This window comes from Xyrauchen texanus, chromosome 33 (genome assembly GCF_025860055.1).
Source record: "Xyrauchen texanus isolate HMW12.3.18 chromosome 33, RBS_HiC_50CHRs, whole genome shotgun sequence".
NCBI lineage: Eukaryota > Metazoa > Chordata > Actinopteri > Cypriniformes > Catostomidae > Xyrauchen > Xyrauchen texanus.
Window position 1 is genome coordinate 5,055,550 of NC_068308.1, and position 24,205 is coordinate 5,079,754.

The following is a 24,205-nucleotide window of genomic DNA, read 5'->3' on the forward strand; positions in this document are numbered from 1 at the left end:
TTAATGCAAAGGGTGCAAATATCTACCAGCTAAGCCATTACACCACAGGTGTCATTTTAAATGGCCCAGAAGACCAGGTCATACGACAAGGTTTGAAAAAAGTGAGTGCAACTACTTATGATTCTGCATTTTTATATGTCCATGTATTTTACAGTACACAAATACGTTTATTTACATTTCTGATATATAGGTCAACTTTGAGCAATATGATGGGGTCATCTCTGTTGTAAATATCAGACACGTGCACTGGAGGTTTGTGGTAAGTAAAAATATATTATAAGTAAAAAATACAATTATTGTGTTGTATGACTATTACAGATAAACATTGATACACCCATACATAAATGTTTGACCTTTTCACAGACATTTAATTGAATGACTAATTATTATTCTTTTTTATATATTTAGTATCTACATGCTACAAATAACACCATTTTCATACTTGACCCTCAACGTGGTAGTGATGAAATGAAACTTGCCACACAAGCATGCAACAAATTTGTGTATGTTATGTTGTTTAAAAAATCTGTAACCTTTTTCGATCTACAACACTAATATTGGAATATTACCATATGGATGTTGCTGAAGACCACCACAACCCCACACACTGTATTTTTCCTACAACAGGGAATATTTCAGGAAGAGAGGAAACCAGCATGGAAGAAAAGACTGGGTGGACACTATGTGGAAGCCTGGGACAATACATCATTCGTTCCAGGAGGATGCTTTCAGCTGTGGTGTCTTTGTGATGCAGGTAAATGGAGGGAAAACTACTTTACATAAACACTGTTCTCACATTTTCCCATATGAGACTAGTAATGTTCTCCGCTCTCCCTCTAGATGGCCAAGCAGGTGGTGGAACACTTTCCAAAAATTCCTGAGAGCATCAACATAATACCCAGCAAAGAGGAGATGTGCCACATCAGGAAAAATGTTGCCAAAACTATTTTGCAGGCATCAGGTATTGGCAAACTATTTAAAAGAACAGTTTATTTCCAGAGACAGAGTGATGGAGTATAATTATCTACATTATCATAATTGCAGTGTCGAGAGATGAGTATTGCTCTGCATGTGGACAAAAAGACACTAAGGACCAAACAGAGGAGCTCTGCACCTGGGTATTCTTTATGTCATTATTGCCTATTTGTTGAAAGTGAAAAGAAATTGAAGAGAAAATGAGTTTTCACAAATACATTTCATAATTACAACAGTTTCTGAATAAATCTAACAATGTCCTATTTTTCTTCCAGGTTCAATGTGAATTATGCCAGAGGTGGTTTCATGTCCAGTGCCTCGAAATTAATCTGCCACCAAAAGAGGAACCATGGATTTGTGGTTTGTGTTTGTAAGCTATTCAGTTAGAGGAGCTCATGCTAAAAGTGTGTTTAAATTGTAAAAAATATGTATGTATTTGATGAAGCAGAAAAAATACATACGTATATATACACTCACCTAAAGGATTATTAGGAACACATACTAATACTGTGTTTGACCCCTTTCGCCTTCAGAACTGCCTTAATTCTACGTGGCATTGATTCAACAAGGTGCTGAAAGCATTCTTTAGAAATGTTGGCCCATATTGATAGGATAGCATCTTGCAGTTGATGGAGATTTGTGGGATGCACATCCAGGGCACGAAGCTCCCGTTCCACCACATCCCAAAGATGCTCTATTGGGTTGAGATCTGGTGACTGTGGGGGCCATTTTAGTACAGTGAACTCATTGTCATGTTCAAGAAACCAATTTGAAATGATTCGAGCTTTGTGACATGGTGCATTATCCTGCTGGAAGTAGCCATCAGAGGATGGGTACATGGTGGCCATAAAGGGATGGACATGGTCAGAAACAATGCTCATGTAGGCCGTGGCATTTAAACGATGCCCAATTGGCACTAAGGGGCCTAAATGCCAAGAAAACATCCCCCACACCATTACACCTCCACCACCAGCCTGCACAGTGGTAACAAGGCATGATGGATCCATGTTCTCATTCTGTTTACGCCAAATTCTGACTCTACCATCTGAATGTCTCAACAGAAATCGAGACTCATCAGACCAGGCAACATTTTTCCAGTCTTCAACTGTCCAATTTTGGTGAGCTCTTGCAAATTGTAGCCTCTTTTTCCTATTTGTAGTGGAGATGAGTGGTACCCGGTGGGGTCTTCTGCTGTTGTAGCCCATCCGCCTCAAGGTTGTGCGTGTTGTGGCTTCACAAATGCTTTGCTGCATACCTCGGTTGTAACGAGTGGTTATTTCAGGCAAAGTTGCTCTTCTATCAGCTTGAATCAGCCCATTCTCCTCTGATCTCTAGCATCAACAAGGCATTTTCGCCCACAGGACTGCCGCATACTGGATGTTTTTCCCTTTTCACACCATTCTTTGTAAACCCTAGAAATGGTTGTGCGTGAAAATCCCAGTAACTGAGTAGATTGTGAAATACTCAGACCGGCCCGTCTGGCACCAACAACCATGCCACGCTCAAAATTGCTTAAATCACCTTTCTTTCCCATTCTGACATTCAGTTTGGAGTTCAGGAGATTGTCTTGACCAGGACCACACCCCTAAATGCATTGAAGCAACTGCCATGTGATTGGTTGATTAGATCATTGCATTAATGAGAAATTGAACAGGTGTTCCTAATAATCCTTTAGGTGAGTGTATTTTCTTGCTTATGTTTTATCAATTTTGCTTATGCTTTATCATTTAATCATTTGTATATTTAATATCATTTAACCAAATCTAATCAATCATATTGTAAGAAACATTAGTATTAGGTTGATGTGTTTCTCATTAGTATCATTTAGATGTGTTTACCATTATTATCATTTGAAATGTATTCTTGCTGCTTTTCTTTTATTCATTTGTATGCCTCAAATGTAGCTGACTGATTTAGAAGTCTGTAAGTGTCCATAGACAGACCACAAATGCTTGAATGTCTCAGAATAAAGTGACAAATGAATGTTCTCTTAGCTAAACATCTTGCAGAAGGGACATGTTGTGCAGTTCTGTATTGTGTATTGTATTAAATGAACATAAAATAAACAACTTTCTGACTGACACTTTTAGGGTACCAGACAATGCGTGTATGCCTCACCCCACTTGTCCTGGCAAATTATCTCCGCCCCATAATTCCCTTTATAAAACAGACAATATAATTTTCCTTCAATGACTTAATAACAACAAAATATCTCAACATTGCTGATTCCAGATTCATTTCTGGAAGCCGGGCTAAATTAGCAAGCACTGTTACTGCATTCAGATATCAGATACAGACATTAAAGAATACATGAAAAGAACATTTCAGTAATTACACTGGTAACTTCTATAACAAAGTAAAATCTCACAAGCCTAGAGAAGTCATTCAACTCATGTGATATTTAGAAAGAAAAATATTGATGAATACCTTGATAAGTCACTTATTACATTTACATTGAAGCAGCAGTTTATTCCAAAATCCACACCCTCCACACAGAAAATAAACATCATGTTTGCTGTCATGTTTTCTGAGTACTTGTCAATAATCTGATGGATTCAGTACCACGGACAGTAATATTTCTGCAGGACTGTAAACATTATAGTATATTTGCAATATTCTAGTATGTTTTTATATATCAAAAATACTTATATGAGTTTCCAGGCCTTTGTGTGAGCCAGGAGAGAGCATATGAGGTTACTAAAAGTGTTGATACTGCAGAGAACACAAAGAATGGTATATAACCTTCAAAAACAAGTGTATTTCTTCAAAAACAAAAAGTGTTTCTGTTAATCAATAGTACACTGATGAGAGTCCTTGGTGTGCTGGCATGTATCTTTTCAAAGATACTTTTAATCAGTTATTATATGAATGGTGTCTTGTTTTAATAAGCTAAATGTATTATAATTTGGCAACTGGTGTTTTCTTTCAAATAATAATGTGTTTGAACAAACAAGGCTGCCCATTGAGGGAATGTGCTGAAAATGCAGGAAAAAGATAAAAAGTATTTGATGGAGACATGGCTGTTTACGCAGATGTTTCTAGGAGTTGATGTACTCTGTCCATGAACTGTAACATGAGGTCAAGTTATGAGAGGCTACCAAAGATGCATGTTTCTTTTTCTTTTTAATAGATAGACGAGGGATCTCCCACCAATATTTAATTAACAAAGGACGTAGAACATATTGGTGGGAAAGAGACAAGACAGTGACCTCATGGGTCAGAGACAGTGGGTAACAAGATAACAAAAAGGTATATAAACTGAGAACTTAGAATAATGAGTCAGAACGGACAGCTGGCCGGTCTCATGTTTGTTGGTGTTCAATAAACTACAACTTTGGCATCTGGAACTCAAGACTCCGAGAGTTTTCTTACAACTTAGAGAGATTCATTGTGATATTCCACGACAACATCAATCAATGTACATGAATTGTGTTATTGTTAAAGTTTCATGTTAAACACAGATGTCATACAACAGGAAAACATAAAATAGAGTTTAGCCATTTTTTTTATTCAACACCTGGAGAACACTGTTACACAGTCTTTATCACAGATAAAAACAGAAAAACAGAGGTGAATAAAACAGCAAGACATGGGCTGTAGTATGTTCTGTAGGGTCCAGACAAGATGATCCAACTTGCTTTGTAGCAGTCGTCTCAATGCTTTTCAAAACCTTTTTAAATAAATCATATGTCATTATTAAAACCACCACACTTACACACTTCTTTTTCATTTTTTTTTTCTCAAATAAATAAATAAATAAATATAAACGGTTGTACAATGAAGCAATTAACTATGTTCAGGAGATTAAACATGATTTTCCTTTCTACAGTCTGGATTGTTACCAAATTACAGTTCATGTACAGATTCATTCATTATTATTTCATAAACACCTTTTTCAACACCATCATTATAATGCAGGTTTTGTTGCTAAAGGACATTCTATAGCATCAGAACACATAATGTGAGAGATATTTGCCAGTAGGCTAAAATGTAGTTGTCTGTTTGCACACGATGAAAAACAATATTAACTTTTTAGACGGTCCCTATCTTGGTTACGACACACATTGAATATTCATCTCTAAAGTACATGCTTAAAAATATACTTGCCCATTTTGATCGATTGTAAAAAATGTTGTAGTTCACAACCTTTGTTGTCAATATCATGTAGCTGCTTCGAATCTGAAAAAAAAATTGCTTTATTGACTATTTAATTGAAAAAGTTCTTTAACGCGAATGTGCGAATGTGCGAATATCAAACCAACTTTACCTAAGTCCTGAAATGACCTCTAAATTCTGAGAGACTGTAGAGAGGGACAACATCCTCCACAAAATTGTCTATTTTTGGAACCATTCTAAATTAGAACAAGAGGAATTGTACTCACTATATACATGTAGCCTAACTGAACACACGTGTAGTCAAACATTTATTTTCAGTGTTTTATGTTGAATTGGGATTTTAATCAAATAATTAGTGTATACAGAAGTGTTGAAATTGGAGTAAAACTCCATTATTTCTTTGTCAGAATGTGTAATTCTCTATTTAAACCAAAATAATAATAATTATTATTAAAAGGCAAGCAACAGTAGCTATTGATTACAAAAGCCACCCATTACATCAGTAATACATTGCAAAGACTTTAGACTTTCGATACAGTATTTTTATTCAACATATAATTTGCAGATTCTAGGTATAGTAACTTTAAAACTAAATTGATAATGTGTCATTTGTTTAAATAGATACTTCTTACATTTAACCATTTAACTCACCTTCGTTGCTCATTGTGCCCAATGTCATGCAAAAATAATGGAATTATCGCTTCCAGCTCGTCTGCGATAAAGCAAGCAAACACCACGTGATCTGCCATGACTGACGTAATTGCAGCAAACTATGGGAGCCACAACGTGTCCGGCTTCATATCTCCGTTTGCAGATCCTCCCCGCCTGCACGCGACAACTCTCCCAGATCGGTTACATCCAGCAGCAGCCGATGTCGAACACACCTATTGGCAGGCACTTCTCGCTGCCAGCTGCCGTTTTTTTTTTTTTTTTTTTTCGTTGAACCCGCTTGAGAAAGATACCTTTTTATGTTTATAAGCAGACCTAACTTCTAGAAAATGAATTCAAATATGATACATTTGAAAAAAAAAAAAAAACCATATTTCGATAAAGCAGGTTAATAGTGACGTCACAACGATGACGACGAATGACAACTTCCTGTTTGGAGAAGCGTCGAGTTGATCTCCGCTACGCTGTTTAGCTAGTAAGCTAGACAATTTCTAAGGAATACACTGACGCTGACAGTCCAAAAGTGTGCATTGTATTGAGGAGTGCAATTAATAGTGCAGCTTGAAACAATGTCGAACAGTCCAGGTGGGCAAGGAATTTGTGCACACTGATTTGAATTAGCTATATACGTGTAATGCTAACTTGAAACTGCTCAAATAGATATAAAATATTGAAACATAACGCTTTCAATAATTTTTCTGGACATTTCAGCTAACTGTATATGCCTAAAAGTGCTACTAATGATTTATGCGGTTTTAAAAGAAGTAAAACATGGTAACCAGAATGCATCACGACAGCAACTTTGCCTTCACTTACAAAATCGATGTTCAGTTTTTCCATGCTCATATTTCGTTAAGTCATTTTGCAATTGATGTAAAATTAAGTTGTAGAAAATAATAGTTATTTCTAATATATGCGTTTAAGTGTGGTACAGGTCACATATTAACTGTACAGATACATTATAACTTTACAGATTCGGTTTATAACATATATATGAACACCTTCTTGCTCTGTAATTGTAGTGTTATGTGTTATCTACAAGCCTGTCTTTCAATTTGCAACTGGTCCCACACAGATTTGCCACCGAGTGATGAGCAGAATATGGAGAGTCAGGGCTCCATTTCTAACTGTTCTTCAGTTGTGGTGATTGAGGGACAGGAGGATAACATGATTAATGACAAAAAGTTTTGTAAGTAAATAACGTGCAAATTCTTTAAATATGCAAACTTAAAATTTTAAAGGGCTTCACTTAAAATAAAAATTGTGCCATAATTTTCATTTATCATTTAGTATCATTAGCCTTATGCTATTCCAAACCCATACTTTGTCTTCTGTGGAACACATTAGGAGTTATCCTCAGTCACCATATAGTTTCATAAAAAAAGATTCCATACAATTTGAATTAATGGTTACTAAGGTTATACTGCCTAAGATATTTTGTGTTTCATGAAAGTCATACAGTTTTGTTACAACATGAGGGTGAGTAAATTATGACAGATTTTTTTAAGTGAACAGCCCCTTTAAGATCCTAACACAAAATGTGAATGCATCAGTTCCATAACATCTCTTTTCTAATTCTCACTTTATTTGGCAGATTGTGAGATGTGCCATCAGCACTTTATAGATCAGTGCGTGGTTCATGGTCCTCTGCTGTTTACTTATGACTCACCAACGCCAATGGGGATTCCTCAGAGGGCTCTACTAACACTTCCCCAAGGTTTGGTTATAGGTCGATCAAGTATCCCTAATGCAGGACTTGGAGTTTTCAACCAAGGCCAGACTGTTCCTTTGGGGATGCATTTTGGACCTTTTGATGGAGAGGTGACTAGTGAGGAAAAGGCACTGGATAGTGCCTACTCTTGGGTTGTAAGTCTCAGCCTTACTGTTTTTTTTTTATATTGGTTTAACGTTGTAATCTTTTTAAGAATTGGGCTAAACCTACATTAGATGGCCAAAAGTATAAACACCCCCAGTCTAATGAACAGGTTTGGCTACTCCAGTAATTTGTGAGAGCACACATCTTAATTGTAAATGAATTACTGTACATTGTGCCTGATGTTCTTTTGTTTGAATGGGAGTAAAGCTCTGAATTTATGTTCCACAATGTATTTGGAATGGCTTGTCCCAGAAAAGTGGAAGCTGTTATAGCAGCAAAGGGAGGGGATTAAATTCCATGTTTTGAAATAAATGTTCAGCAAGACACAAGAGCATCATTTATGTCAGGCACTGGCCTTTGGTTATGGGGCCTGGCTCGCTGTTCGAATTTATCCCAATGCAAGGTTTCCATTAGTCGGTCAATACCTTTTTTGAACGTTAAACTGTTCCAATGTCTGGTGAAAATATTAACATCAGTTATCAGCAACCTTTTAGTTGATGCCACAAGTGTACAGCATGAGGCCATCCCAATGATGACAGCGCTTCGACAGCTTGCAAAGTCCTAATCCATGACTACAGCGGGTTTTATCCCGCACACTGGCAATTTGGCAAAAGCAGGCTGTGTAATTCCCGTCTCGCCTGCCCGCAGTGAGAAGCGTCTCACTTTAGAATTACAATAAGACCAGGCTTATTTGCATCTCAAGCTGTAGAGAAATGCTACACTCATTTGACGTCTGTGCTATGAGGAAAATAGTCAAAAATAAACACCAAGTAGAAATTACTGGATTTTTTTCCAATTTGTCCGGTCAACCTTATAATTACTTGACACATTGGTCAGCACCAAAATTTCTTAGTGGAAACCGTTTAATATATTAATGCTTTTTTTCTCTCCTCCACAGATTTGCAAAGACAATAATCAATATAGTTACATCGATGCAGAGAGAGACACTCACTCTAACTGGATGAAGTAAGAATTCCTTCTGTGCTCCTTTTTGTGCATTTTAGGTAATCCGTTTATTTATTAATCGTCTTCATCTTGCTCTAGGTATGTTGTGTGCTCAACGAGTGAGAGGGAGCAGAATCTTGTTGCATTTCAGCAAAACGGCCATATTCTGTTCCGTTGTTGTCACCCTGTGAGCCCTGGGCAAGAATTTAGAGTATGGTATTCTGAAGAATATGCTCAAGGACTTGGTACCATCTGGGACAAGATCTGGGACAGGAAATGCCACCCTCTTGGTAACTACAGCTTGAATTTTATTTCTTACCTGGACGAAACATTGTGTCATAACCAGACGCTTGTCCAGAATGCATAAATATGCAATTGCACACAAACACAGGGCAAATTTTACTCTGAATCGTATTTTAATTCAGTTTATTAACATTGTTCATGTTGTACTCCTGTTGTTATTTTGCCGATCTCCAACTGACTGTGTTTCGGAGAAATTCAGAGGGAGTCGGTATGTCTTTCACCTCTACTCCATTGTGTGTGTGTGTGTGTGTGTGTGTGTGTGTGTGTGTGTGTGTGTGTGTGTGTGTGTGTGTGAGTGAGAGAGACAGACAGACCTCTGACTGAAAATAGAGAGACCTCATTACAACAGTCGGTAGGTGTGACACTTGGCCAAAATCAAGTTGTTTTGAACTGGCTAGTGAGATGCCGGCTTTAATATACTGTTATGAGAATAGGGCTGCAACTAACAATTATTTAGATTATCGACAAATCGAACAATTATTACAACAATTAATCAACTATTCGGGTGATTATTGCAACGATTTTTCATTAGCTCTTAACCGAAAATTCAGCTTGTGCATTGAGTTAAGATGTTGTATTAAACATGTGCTTACTAAAAAATCAAGAAAAGAGGATGAAAGTATATTTAAAAAATATCTAAATGACCATCATTGAATTATAGGAAAAGAATTCTTAAGGATTTTTATTAAGATTCATTAAAAAAAAATCACTGAAATAAAAAATCAGAATTATCGAGTGTTTGTTTCTTGTTTTCCTAAAAATCCTTGAAACAAGATATATTTACCTGAGCAACATGATATTTAGACTTGTTTTCAGAGTATATATCTTGAATACAATTTATTTTGTGTATACAGTAAGTGCATGTACACTGAATCAAAACATTATGACCACCTGTCTTATATGCTGTTGGTCCTCCATGTGCCAAACTGCTGAAGAATGGACTCTACAAACCCCTGAAGGTGTCCTGTGGTATCTGGCACCAAGACATTATCAGCAGATACTTCAAGTCCTATAAGTTGCAAGGTGGAGCAGCTGTGGATCTGACTTTTTGGTCCAGCACATCCCACAGATGATCAATTGGATTAAGATGTGGAATTTTGAATTCTTCATCATGTTCCTCAAACAATTTCCAAACAATGTGTGCGTTGTAGCAGGGCACATTATCCTGCTGAAAGAGGTCCCTGCCATCAGGGAATACCATTGCCATGAAGGCACAGTACAGTACCGGGTCAGCAACTATGTTTAGGTAGGTGGCACATGTCAAATTGACATCCAGATAAATGGCCAGACCCAGCAGAACATTGCCCAGATCATCACACTCCCTCTGGCTTGTCGTCTTCCCACAGTGCATCCTGGTGCAGTCACTCCCCCGGGTTAATGGTGCACGCGTATACAGCCCCCCACGTGATTTCTAAGAAAACAGGACTCATTGGACAAGGCGACTTTCTTCCACTGCTCCAAGGGCCAGTTCCGATGCTCGTGAACCTATTGTAGGTGCTTTCGATGGTGGACAGTGGTCATAATGTCCACTCTGTCCGATCTGTGGCTATGCAGTAGGGTGTGATGCACTGTGTGTTGTGGCACATTCCTCCCATAACCATCATTAAAACATTTTGTGACTTGTGCCACAGTAGACCTTCTGGCAGTTGGGACCAGACAGGATACCCTTAGTTGCCCTTGCGCATCGAAGAGCCTTGGGTACCCAACACCCTGTCGCCGGTTTGTAGTTTGTCCCTCCTTGGACCTCTGTCGGTAGGTACTCGCCACTGCTGACTGGGAGCACCCCACAAGCCTTGCAATTTCAGAGATGCTCTGACCCAGTCATCTGGTCATAATAATTTTGCCCTTGTCAAAGTCGCTCAAGTCTTTACTCCTGCCCATTTCTCCTGCATTCATTTCTCCTGCAACATGTTGACTACGAGATCTGATTGTTCGCTTACCATTTAATCTACCCAGATCTTGACGTGTGGCCTTGTTTGGAGATGATCAACGTTATTCGCCTCATCTTTGAGTGGTCATAATGTTTTGGCTCATCTGTGTATACGTGTATTTTTCACTTGTTTATTCTTATGCCAGTGCAGTAGAACAAAATACACTTACTGTATATTGAAGACTATTTTGAACATTCTTTTAAAATTTGTATATCTTCTGCAGCATATCTCATGAGGTAAAAACCGGTAAAACTACCCTTTCTCACCTTTTTGTTTACTTGATTTCGATCCATCTTTAACTCAGAACAAACAAACTCTCTCTTCATAATACAGCTGCATATCAACGATATCTTTACAATGCAATTTACACTTCATCTCATAATATGATTCAATACATTGTGAGCAAGTACAATATCTGAAGCGGCTGTTAGTGCACGAGAGGGATGAGCGTCTCCATGCAAGAGAGTGCATCAGCAGGGATCAGTTTCAAACTGTTTGCTCTACTTAACGTGACACAAAAAGAAGCTCTGACTCTGTTTTAGGGTTTGTGCTTATTTATTTAAATGACCCACTAACTTATTATTTGAACTTAAATAAAAGATGCATAAAAAAGATTTAACGATGGTGTTTCCTTTAACCTCCTGAGACTTGAGCGTAACTGCTGTGTGGATGTTCCATTTCCCTTTTTGTTTTGTAACTAGCAGAACCTAATTAACAAGTAAACAAACAAAAAAATACAATAATATAATAATTTTCCTAAAAGGTGATGTCACATATGTGGACAGTGGGACTAAGTTACATCAAATTGTTTGTTAATGTTTTTAAGATGTTACTGACATGAAATCAGATATTAGGTCAAAGCTAATAAAAAGCAAGTCATATGTTGCAGTAAGCACAATGTGAGGACTCAATCTTCATAAGTGTTGCTGAGATAAATTTTACTTCTGACCGTTCAACATCTTCCGATGGACATCTCCTTGGCCAACTTGGCTTGCATGTTACAGGAAAATGGTTTGGAATATGAAAAATATTTTGATATTTTTTACCAGCTATGTCTCAATTATCTGATAAAAGCTGTAGGATGAGTTCAAAAGTGCAGATGAAAATTTGTTTAAAAATGGTGGACATGCTATAACGTACACTTTGGACAGATTGGTAGCATTGTATTCAGTATGATGATAGATCAAAAAGTTGATTTATTCCATTCAAAAAGTGAAACTTGGATATTATATTCATTCATTACACCCAGACTGATATATTTCAAATGTTTATTTCATTTAATTGTGAGGATTAAAACTGACAACTAATGAAAATCCCAAATTCAGTATCTCCGAAAATTAGAATATTACTTAAGACCAATACAAAAAATGATTTTTAGAAATGTTGGCCAACTGAAAAGTATGAGCATGTACAGCACTCAATAATTAGTTGGGGCTCCTTTTGCATGAATTACTGCAGCAATGCGGCATGGCATGGAGTCGATCAGTCTGTGGCACTGCTCGGGTGTTATGAGAGCCCAGGTTGCTCTGATAGTGGCCTTCAGCTCTTCTGCATTGTTGGGTCTGGCGTATCGCATCTTCCTCTTCACAATACCCCATCGATTTTCTATAGGGTCAAGGTCAGGCGAGTTTGCTGGCCAATTAAGAACAGGGATACCATGGTCCTTAAACCAGGTACTGTCAGCTTTGGCACTGTGTGCAGGTGCCAAGTCGTGTTGGAAAATGGTATCTGCATCTCCATAAAGTTGGTCAGCGCAGGAAGCATGAAGTGCTCTAAAACTTCCTGGTAGATGGCTGCGTTGACCTTGGACCTCAGAAAACACAGTGGACCAACACCAGCAGATGACATGGCACACCAAACCATCACTGACTGTGGAAACTTTACACTGGACTTCAAGCAACGTGGATTCTGTGCCTCTCCTCTCTTTCTCCAGACTCTGGGACCTTGAATTCCAAAGGAAATGCTAAATTTACTTTCATCAGAGAACATAACTTTGGACCACTCGGCAGCAGTCCAGTCCTTTTTGTCTTTAGACCAGACGAGACGCTTCTGATGCTGTGTCTTGTTCAAGAGTGGCTTGACACAAGGAATGCGACAGCTGAAACCCATGTCTTGCATACGTCTGTGCGTGGTGGTTCTTGAAGCACTGACTCCAGCTGCAGTCCACTCTTTGTGAATCTCCCCCACATTTTTGAATGGGTTTTGTTTCACAATCCTCTCCAGGGTGCGGTTATCCCTATTGTTTGTACACTTTTCTACCACATCTTTTCCTTCCCTTCGCCTCTCTATTAATGTGCTTGGACACAGAGCTATGTCAATTCAGCAGTCTTCCCCATGATTGTGTAGCCTACAGAACTAGACTGAGAGATCATTTAAAGGCCTTTGCAGGTGTTTTGAGTTAATTATATGATTAGAGTGTGGCACCCGGTGTCTTCAATATTGAGCCTTTTCACAATATTCTAATTTTCTGAGGTACTGATTTTGGGGTTTTTCATTAGTTGTCAGTTATAATCATCAAAATTAAAAGGAATGAACACTTGAAATATATCAGTCTGTGTGGAATGAATGTATACATTATCCAAGTTTCACTTTTTGAATGGAATTACTGAAATAAATCAACTTTTTGATGATATTCTAATTATATGACCAGCACCTGTATATGTATGTGTGTGTGTTTGTAAGATACAGTATTTTTTGACAAATATAATTGACAAAATTCTGTAAGATTTTTGTACATAGGGTTAAAAAGTTATGGGCAAAAATAGCAGTTTTTTAAGATTTCTTGACCCATAGGTGTTTCGGTCCCCAAAATGGTCGTGTACCCAACCCTTTGATTTACATTTATGCATTTGACAGACACTTTTATCCAAAGCGACTTACAGTGCACTTATTAGCGGGACAATCCCCCCAGAGCAGCCTGGAGTTAAGGGCCTTGCTCAAGGACACAATGGTGGTGGCTGTGGGGATCGATCCAATGACCTTCTGATTAACAGTTGTGTGCATTCACGAGCAGATGAATCGGAGAACATGTGATTTATGTGAAAATATGATTACTGAAAGAATGAGAGCGGATATGCTGGACATTGTAAATTCTCAAGTGACTACAAGTTGCCCGGTCAGACAAGAGTTTCACTTATTACAATAATAACCATATCTTATTCCTTCAGAACAAGAAATGAGTCGCATAGAATAATTTATTAGACTTCTGAATTATGCTTTTGTGTCCTTTTGATGCTTGAAGAGGTGGTCACCATTTATGACAGCACTGAGCACAAGATTTTTTTCATAATTTTCCCTTTTTGCCAAAAAAAAAAAAAAGGAAGTTATATTGGGTTATGACAAAACAGAAGTGAGTAAACAATGACTGAATTTTCAATTTTGGGTGAACTATACCTTTTAAGAGTAGCAGCATTAACCAGTAAGCACATTTAAATCCCTATTCGGATGGTATTATTTTTCTAAATGACTTGAGTTACAGTTATCACCCAATGTCTGTGATTTCATGTATCTATTCGGATGGGACTAAGATCTGTGTTTTTCACAGGTGTCTGTTTTCTAGCTGTGGGCGTTAAAGAAGGTCATATGCTCTGAATGCATCAAAATCACATTGAACACGTTTTATTCATACATACATTTTGTAACTTTGTCTTTTAAAATGTCAACTTATCATTTTACAAATACATTTGTAATAATTATTTAATTTGTTAATATTTATTTATTAAAATGACTAATTATAAAAACCGTATTAAAATAAACTTCACCTTATAATAAACCCACTGAAATAGAAATGTATCTTTGATTAATCATATAATTATAACATAACTGAGTGGATAAAGATGAGTATCCTACCTGATGCTGATATCACAATGGCCAGTCTTCCAGTTTCCGTGATTTGGCTCTGTTTGTTGATTTTATTTTCTTATTTTTTTAGTTGGTGCACAGCAGGCAGACGATTGGCATAAGTATGATCCTAACGGTAGTTAATGTAGGTCAAAATGCATGAGGGGAGAAGCATTGTGAAAATACTTAATGTGTTAAGTATTAAGTTAAAATGTGCTAATAATTTCACTATACTACTTCAAAACTGGTGTGTGAAATCTGAACATTTACTTGCCAGTGGGAAATTTAGCATGAGATTTGGTTGCCCATGTGAGTGATTTACTATTGAGAATAGAGGGTTGCCACATTATATACTTCACACATGCAACCAGGTATATTACAGAAAAATCGTTGGATTGCCTTTACTGATAAAGGTACTACATGTGCTATTCACTGTACCGTAGTACCATACACAGCACCAGATGCTGTTAAACTCTGTGATGTCATTTGCCAGAAATTACATCTACCCGGCTGCACCGGAAATATAGGGTTCTTCTTTGAAAACGTGGAGGGGTATTATTTTGTATCTAAAAATTTACGTTTGGTAACATTGGAGGTCTGTGTGTACCTAAAGGAGAACACTGTTCAGTTTATCGTATATAACGGAATCGCTTGCTATTCTTTAAGCTTTCAACAAATGTATTCATCCGCTCATCTAAAGAGAAGTGCTCTAGTTTCACTATCTGACCAGTTTCTTGACATGTTTATTATTTCAGATTCACCGGTATTACAGCATGGAGTAATTTTTCATCTCCATCAGAACTTTCTTACGTCAGCACAACCTGACCTCGTAGAACTGAAACCGGTAATCTTATGGCTCTGTTCACACATACCATCAATATCGACATTTTTTGGTAATAATGCAACTTCTCATTAAGGGATATTGCCAGAGAAAAATTTACCAGTATTTTCAAAAGGGTCGTGTTCACACATGACTTCTAACTAGAAAATTGTAGTACATTTTCTTAAAAAGGCTGTATGTGTGAAAGGGACTTGGTCTTGGATCTTGGTATTTAAGAATCGATATTGAAATCGTTGAAATGATGAATGTGATGCATCGGAAAATTTATATGTTTACCCAGCTCCAGAAACCAGTATGCATACTACATTAGTGAAGATGACCAAAAGATAGAGAGCAAAAGTGTAGGTAGAGATGCCATTGAGAGCAGGAGTCTGGTCTGATGGCCTGTAACCCAGATGCCAAATAGCAGAGCCCAGAGACAAGAGCGATCCACATAAAAAGAGGAAGAGCAAAGTTACAATCCTCTTATATCCTTTCCTTGACCATGTTACCAGAACACAACCTGATACATTTCAATTGACCAATCAACAGACCACACTGTAACCCCCATTGGACCGGAGTTGTGACCATTTGCAGACCCCAAATAAACAAACACCACTGCCAATGGGCTGATAGATCAATCAAGATCTCTTTTCCAAAGGAAATGAGCGTTGTACCAGAAATATATTCCTTCTGTTAATTTTTAGACTTGCAAAACTAACTTAGTCAACATTTTAAACATTTTCTTCATTGTTTCTGCTTTAAAGCAACTATTTCTTGGTTATTTAAAGCTATTTTTCCAGCCAAGAGTTTATTTATTCAGATACCTGGTTTAATCAACTGAAAAGTTGAGTTATATCCTCCCGGGTTGAAGCATTCACTGGCAACCAAATGTATATAACAGGAAACAGGGCAGTCTGATGTTGAATTTGTTGGTCGTCATCTGATTTGAATGCAATGTAAATAAAATAAATGAAAGTCATGTTGTCAAACTGCATTATGCTTAAAATACAGAAGAAAGATTAATCTAACATGCTAAAACAATGAAAACAATATCATTTGAAATAAGTCCTCATTAGTCCTGAGTTGTGTACATCAACCATTAGCCTGAATAGCAACATTTTTCCTCATATACCAGGAACACTTTTTCCTGACAATTGCCTCACTCAGGTACTGTTGTTCATTTAAAAGAAAGATGACATGCATTGTAAAGTGGCTAAAGAAATTACTATTGTTTATTGTCAAGTTAGTTTAATTGATTTATCAAAACTGGCAGTTGACAAGTTCTTCAGAACTCCCCATAGGAATGAATAACGCCCACATGCCGTGAATGATGTGGTTTTTGGCAACATTTTCTATAAACTGAATGGATAATATTCTTATGTAGCCTGGAATGAAGAGTGACATTTAGAAGGCATGTTTATTTGTAGTTTTTGTAAAAAAAATATATATATATATATATATATATATATATATATATATATATATATAATTTTAATTACACAGTAATTTCATCAAACTGTGGAGACTATGAATCATAACTGAGTCAAACAATTATCACAGTCACATAAAAAGAGAAAAGTGTCATTTGATGAGGATTACACACCTGATAAAATTATCTCAAGTGAACAGAACTGCTCATAATGTCTCATTACACATTCACTATGATCATGTTAACACTTTATTCACTATCACCATTAAAAAGACCTGAATCAATGCATAAATGAATTAACATTAAGTTATTAGCTTTCATTTTCCTTGAAACAAATGTACGTGTCTTTGCTGATGTTATACATGTTCAATTGAGAATGAAGAATGACACTGTTTAATCCATAGCATATTTAAAGATTTTTCAAAAAGAATGAAAAATCACTACGTATGTCATTGCTGGGTACATCGTGTCACTAGTAGAAGTGACCCACCATCAACATTTTATTTTGGATATTTAAAAAAATATATATCATTTTGAAAAAATCCCACTAAAACTACTTAAACACATTCCTTCCGTAGTCTCTCATTGGAAAATGGCAAATGTGTCAGAGAAATGACAGCCAGCAACATTTGCTTAAATTGGATTGGTCAGAAACGCTTTTAAGGCAGACATTAGTGAAGGGTCAATTATCCAGGGCTGTGCTTCACTTCACTTTTAACATCCACTGGCTAACTCCCCTAATCACTTCCCCTCAGGGAAATCCCTGCCGCCATTTTGGAAGTCCGTTCCACTTCGTTCAGTGTGTGAGGGAACTTTCTATTGACAGACCATCAACCCCTCGATTTTGACCGAGGGTGCAAGCGAGCCTACTCTGATGTATGCTTCAGGCAGCTCCATATCCCACAGTTCAACTCGATTGTGACGTGATAGCAGATTGCACTTCATAAACCCTGGCCCCACAACTCTAATGTATGATGATGTAAGTTACGTCAATTAAGCAGTTTAGAAAAGTTATTTTGAGATTTAACAGCATATTACTTTTAACAACCTTAAACTGTTTAGCACACAGTCGTGGCCTATGTGTTCATTGTTGTTAATATTTGTGTTTGTGTAAATCTTGATCAATTCTTACTAACAATTCATTCTAATGAATTTGTTTTTTTAAATAAACAAGATTTATACATAAGCCTCTGAAATCAATCTCAAAACATTATTTTCTCAGGTGCAAAAATCACTAAATAATTCCACTAATTGACAAGCCTTAGAGTGATCAAAGGTTAAGGGTGTTCCAGTTAAACCTATTGCACATCTTCCACCAGTAGTGGACACTCGTAAGCAGTGACATCCGAGTCCATGAGATGGAGTGAAGTTTGATAGGGAAGGGGATGAAAGTGTTAAATGGAACACAGACCTGGTCCTCTCCTTGTTGCTCTTGTTCTTCATCAACAACCGATTGCACAACCTAGTGGTGAAGCCTAATGGCAGAGAGTGAAAATTTTATATTGGCAACTTACTGCTTTTCCTGCAATCCCAGTAGGTACAAGGTTGAATTTCCAACCACATTTTAACCACTAAAATTTTAGAGTTGAATTTGCAAAGCGAAATATAATGGACCGAATATTACATGTTGAATAATAGAGATGAAATGTAAAAAACATTTCAAAATAACAGAATTTTGAAAGGTTCATATTTATTGAATTATTGAAAGTGTGCACTGATCGAAATCGCCCGATATTAGTCTTAAATCTGTGACCGGCCGATTGTGCCTAGAATCAGGGCCGATCTTTTTTGCAGCACACACGGAATCACACATACACTGCTCCTCTAATGAATGAGTGCTTGCTCAGCCATTGAAGAATGAAAGAGTGGCATTTATATGGTAATCATTCAACTTTCAGACAAAGATGCTGCTAATGGATAAATTAATTAAACAAATAAGCATGCAAATCTGAGTGCACATGATGTAACGCGAGTCAAGACCTCAGAATGATTGTCTGATTGACAATCAGACGTGTGGAGCGATCATGAACACTTTCAGCTTCACTCCCTTCAATAAAACAAACAATCAAACATGTGTGCTCTGCAGGTGCTCTTTATATTGTTATTCTGTGAGGATCCCAATTTAAATCAGATTAATGTTGGTCACATTACCACTGATTACAGCAATTACATTTTAACCATAATGGCACCGCGTCTTCACACATTTGCTTAATTGTTAGCGATTTGTGTTACAGCAAAACACCAAAGTCATTTAAACAAATCATAGCTATTTATGATTTCTCACTGGAGCAGTTTTATAGCTTGTAATGGATTTATTTTTCTTATTTTTTTACGTATATCTACTGTTAGTGATGCTCTCATGGTTTTTAACGGTTGCCAGTATGTCACAATGACCTTTTTGGGAAAGATGCAACAAGTTTTTCACATCTGGATTTGGGTATCCTCTGCCATTCCTCCTTGCAGATCCTCTCTATCTGTCAGGTTGGATGGTAAACGTTGGTGGACAGCCATTTTCAGGTCTCTCCAGAGATGCTCAATTGGGTTTAAGTCAGGGCTCTGGCTGGGCCATTCAAGAACAGTCACGGAGTTGTTGTGAAGCCACTCCTTCGTTATTTTAGCGGTGTGCTTGGGGTCATTGTCTTGTTGGAAGGTGAACCTTCGGCCCAGTCTGAGGTCCAGAGCACTCTGGAGAAGGTTTTCGTCCAGGATATCCCTGTACTTGGCCGCATTCATCTTTCCCTCGATTGCAACCAGTCGTCCTGTCCCTGCAGATGAAAAACACCCCCACAGCATGATGCTGCCACCACCATGCTTCACTGTTGAGACTGTATTGGACAGGTGATGAGCAGTGCCTGGTTTTCTCCACACATACCGCTTAGAATTAAGGCCAAAAACTTCTATCTTGGTCTCATCAGACCAGAGAATCATATTTATCACCATCTTTGAGTCCTTCCGGTGTTTTTTAGCAAACTCCATGCGGGCTTTCATGTGTCTTGCACTGAGGAGAGGCTTCCGTCGGGCCACTCTGCCATAAAGCCCCGACTGGTGGATGGCTGCAGTGATGGTTGACTTACTACAACTTTCTTCCATCTCCCGACTGCATCTCTGGAGCTCAGCCACAGTGATCTTTGGGTTCTTCTTTACCTCTCACCAAGGCTCTTCTCCCCCGATAGCTCAGTTTGGCCGGACTGGCCAGCTCTAGGAAGGGTTCTGGTCGTCCCAAACGTCTTCCATTTAAGGATTATGGAGGCCACTGTGCTCTTATGAACCTTAAGGGCAGCAGAAATTTTTTTGTAACCTTGGCCAGATCTGTGTCTTGCCACAATTCTGTCTCTGAGCTCTTCAGGCAGTTCCTTTGACCTCATGATTCTCATTTGCTCTGACATGCACTTTGAGATGTAAGGTCTTATATAGACAGGTGTGTGGCTTTCCTACACAGCTGGACTCAATTGAAGGTGTAGAACCATCTCAAGGATGATCAGAAGAAATGGACAGCACCTGAGTTAAATATATGAGTGTCACAGCAAAGGGTCTGAATACTTAAGACCATGTGATATTTCAGTTTTTCTTTTTTAATAAATGTGCAAAAATGTCAACAATTCTGTGTGTTTCTGTCAATATGGGGTGCTGTGTGTACAATAATGAGGAAAAAAATGAACTTAAATGATTTTAGCAAATGGCTGCAATATAACAGAGTGAAAAATGTAAGGGGGTCTGAATACATTCCGTACCCACTGTATATTGTTAAAATCCCAAGTTTGTGCTTTCTATCTGCAAAGCTCACCCCAATCACTCGTGAATGTAACTAAAATGTGTGTGATTAGTCACTGGCTGATTATTATTATTATATTTATTCAAATTTCACACCAGTGATTGAGTAGTGTGGTGCCAAGTTCAGCACCAAGATCTTTTTACTGCTTGATGAGAGTAAAAGATTTGACTGTTTCCATGTTATGTGATTCCAAAGACTAGACCCACGGCAACCATTTGTCATTGAATAATGTATCTTTTAATACCCTTTCTGTTCTCTACAGTTAGTTATTGATCAAAAACAATAAAATTAATATTTAATTCTAATCCACATAGCACATATGCTGTAAAGAAACCATACGACCAAAACAAACAATTGTCAAAGTCCCTGCCGCTGGTCTTAAAGATCCTTAATTGATGTTTTCTACACATCAATAAAGGATAACATAAAATATTGATTATTGATTGGTACATTATTCTATCAATATATTTGAGGCATCAATACATTTAAATTATAAGCCTAAGCATTTACTTCCGGGTTGTGGATCACAACGCAAAAGTGACGTTGATGAAACGGTTGTAACTGCAAACTGAATGATTAGAAATGGCAAAGTTTATTATGCAAGTTCTCTGTATGTAGCATTGAATAAGTGTTTCATTCAAACTGTCAAACCACAAAAAGACATACTTGTAACTGAAAATACAGTTCTCTCTCTCTCTCTCTCTCTCTCTCTCTATATATATATATAATAATTTTCCTTTTTGATAGTGATTTGGAATTTAATTGAAAACTATGCAAGTTGTGCTTCATGGCACTGCAGAATTTTGATGCTGAGACACAGGGTTGGTGGTGTGTGTTTACCTTTTGTAGAAAATAATTATGAATTGAGCAAACCCCCTTAATTCACCCTGCAGCTCACTCTTGGCTAAAGTTGTGTTGAGACATATGACATGAGAATAGACAGACTACGGTGCAACGAGCCACCCTGTTTATATATGAAAAAATTCTGATACTGTAATTATACTTATACATAAGTCAGAAGTTTAAATACACCTTATCCAAAAACATTTAAACTCAGTTTTTCCACAATTCCTGGCATTTAATCATAGAAAACGTTCCCTGTGTTAGGACAGTTAGGATCACTATTTTAAGAATGTGAAATGTCAGAATAATAGTAGAGAGGATGATTTATTGCCGCTTTTATTTCTTTCATCACATTCACAGTGGGTCAGTATTTGGTAGCATTGCCTTTTTCTCCCAATTTGGAATGCCAAATTACTGACGAGGTCCTTGTGGTGGCGTGGTTACTCACCTCAATCCGGGTGGCAGAGGACAAGTCTCTGTTGCCTTATCAATTTTTCAATTTCAATTTAAAAGTACTTTATTGGCATGATTGTGTTTACATACAATATTGCCAATGCATTAATACACAAAACAGATAATGACAAGACAAATAATAATAAGATAGAATTAAAATAAAGTGCCAGGTAATGAATCAAATCAAATTAAAAAAAAAACTATAATAACAATATACACTTTACAATATAAAATATGCATAAGAATAAAAGTAGGCTACTGTGAATGAAGTACATTTAAGGCATTGATTGGTTTCTGTGGGTGTGCAGCTCAAAAAGGAATTTAGCTGCAACTGATGCATGATGGTCCTCCCCCAGTAACACCAGCATCTGATCTGTTTCTGCCAAACTGGAAAACTGTGGCATGATGTTTGTGGAGGTATCTCTCTCTCAACTCTGTACATTTCTCACAGTGAAGGAGAAAGTGTATGTCTGTCTCAACCTCACCCGTGTCACAGTGAGCACAGACTCGTTCTTCCTTTGGAAGCCATGTTTGTCTGTGTCTGCCTTTTTCTATGGCCAGACTGTGATCACTGAGTCTGTATTTGGTGAGGATCCGTCTCTGTTTTGGATTTCTTACAGTGTGCAGATATTCTGCCAAATTATATGTTCTGTTTAGGGCCCGATAACATTTCAGTTTGCTTTGGTTTTTACTTTCATTTTCCCAATGGTCCAAATATGAATTTTTGCTTTCTTTTATGATTTGGTTTATTCTGATTTGGTTTTGTTCAGCAGTGCTGGTCTGAAACTGGTGTTTGTTAGTTGTTAGTGGGTTTGTCAGTTTCAGAGCCAGCTGACAAGGGGACTGGTTTTAGGCTTCAGCTCTTGGGTTTTAAGGGCTTTATGTTGCAGTGTGTTAGGGGAACTTGAATTTAGGTGTGTCCAAAATTTGAGGGATCGTTTTTCAATATGTATAATAAGGGGGTATCTGCCTAGTTCGGCCCGGCATGCATTAGTAGGTGTTCTTCTCTGAACTCTTAGAATGTTTCTACAGAGTTCTGCATGCAGGGTTTCTATGGGGTGTTTGTCCCATCTCGAGTAATCTGCCATACAGAGGGGACCCCAAACCTCACTTCCATACAGAGCAAAAGGCATTATAATACTATCAAAGATCTTACACCAGATTGTTACAGGAATGTCAACTTGGGCAAATTTGCCCTTAATAGCATATAATGCTCTTCTAGCTTTCTCTTTTAGTGCATTCACTGCCAGACCAAAACCCGTTTTTGTTAACTGTACTGTCCGGATTGTTCCGTATTGTAGTGGTGGGGGTTAGATGTGTGTTGGCTTTCAGTATGTGGTTATTCCCGTGTGTATCTATAATGTCCGGTTCTGAACCTGTCCTTGCATTTAGATCCCCACATAACATCACATTAACCCGAGTCTGGAATTGGCTGGTTTCCATCTGAAGCTGATCAAAATGATTGTCCTTGTAGTATGGAGACTCTGATGGAGGTATGTAGGCTGCACAGATGTAAAGGTCCTTATCACAGTCTACGATGCCTTTTTTAAGTTTAAGCCAAACATGCGATAAGTCTTTTCTCATGATTGATAGGCTGTTTTTTAAAGTCTCTTTGTACCAAATGATGACCCCACCAGAGTGGGGTCACGTTACAGTTTTTAAGTGATGGCAATAATATTTCCCTGTATCCTAAAGGGCAGTGACTGTCCACATCTGATCTGCACCATGTTTCTTGCAGAATAATGATGTCCTGGTTATAAATGTTTTCCAGGAACTCCGTTTTTAAAGTCTTGGCCCCTAAGATTGTGGAGTAGAGGCCTTGAATATTCCAAGAGCTTATAGTGAAAGAAGTCATAGCGGAATAAAGTGATGTGTTTTGCTGGTCCAGATGGCTTACCCTAGCATTCTACAGATGAGATGTAGAAGATGTTTCACCTCTGTAATGTCTGAGGAGTCTGTGTGTATTTTGCCCTTCACTACATCAGCATAAGTGAGCTGCTGTGATTGCGGAAAGGGCTGTGCTGTTCTGTCCGGTGCCTCCTGTTGTTGTGTGTGAGGGTCCATGTTTGTAGGTTGTCTGGAGCTGGGCTGAGAGTTTGGTTGGGCTTCAGTGTGTTGTGGTCTGGTTGGTTGCTCTCTTCTTATTGGAGTGTGTCTGGTTTTTGGGCCCCTTCGTGTAATTGAAAGTTGGTTGCCGCGATGACTGTTGGGACTTGTAAGCCGATGTTGT

General features: G+C 37.8%; 1 protein-coding gene across 1 annotated transcript in view; it reads left to right on the forward strand.

Annotated features, from left to right (window-relative positions):
* The first annotated feature begins 6,197 nt into the window (after positions 1-6,197).
* The window catches only part of prdm9 (PR domain containing 9), a 28,522-nt gene continuing 10,514 nt past the window's right edge, over positions 6,198-24,205 (forward strand). Inside the window, exons 1-5 of the mRNA XM_052102936.1 lie at positions 6,198-6,345; positions 6,836-6,949; positions 7,355-7,626; positions 8,535-8,602; positions 8,681-8,871. Of these exons, the coding sequence (XP_051958896.1) occupies positions 6,330-6,345; positions 6,836-6,949; positions 7,355-7,626; positions 8,535-8,602; positions 8,681-8,871 (661 nt within the window). The 5' untranslated portion in view covers positions 6,198-6,329. The remainder of the gene's footprint in view (positions 6,346-6,835; positions 6,950-7,354; positions 7,627-8,534; positions 8,603-8,680; positions 8,872-24,205) is intronic.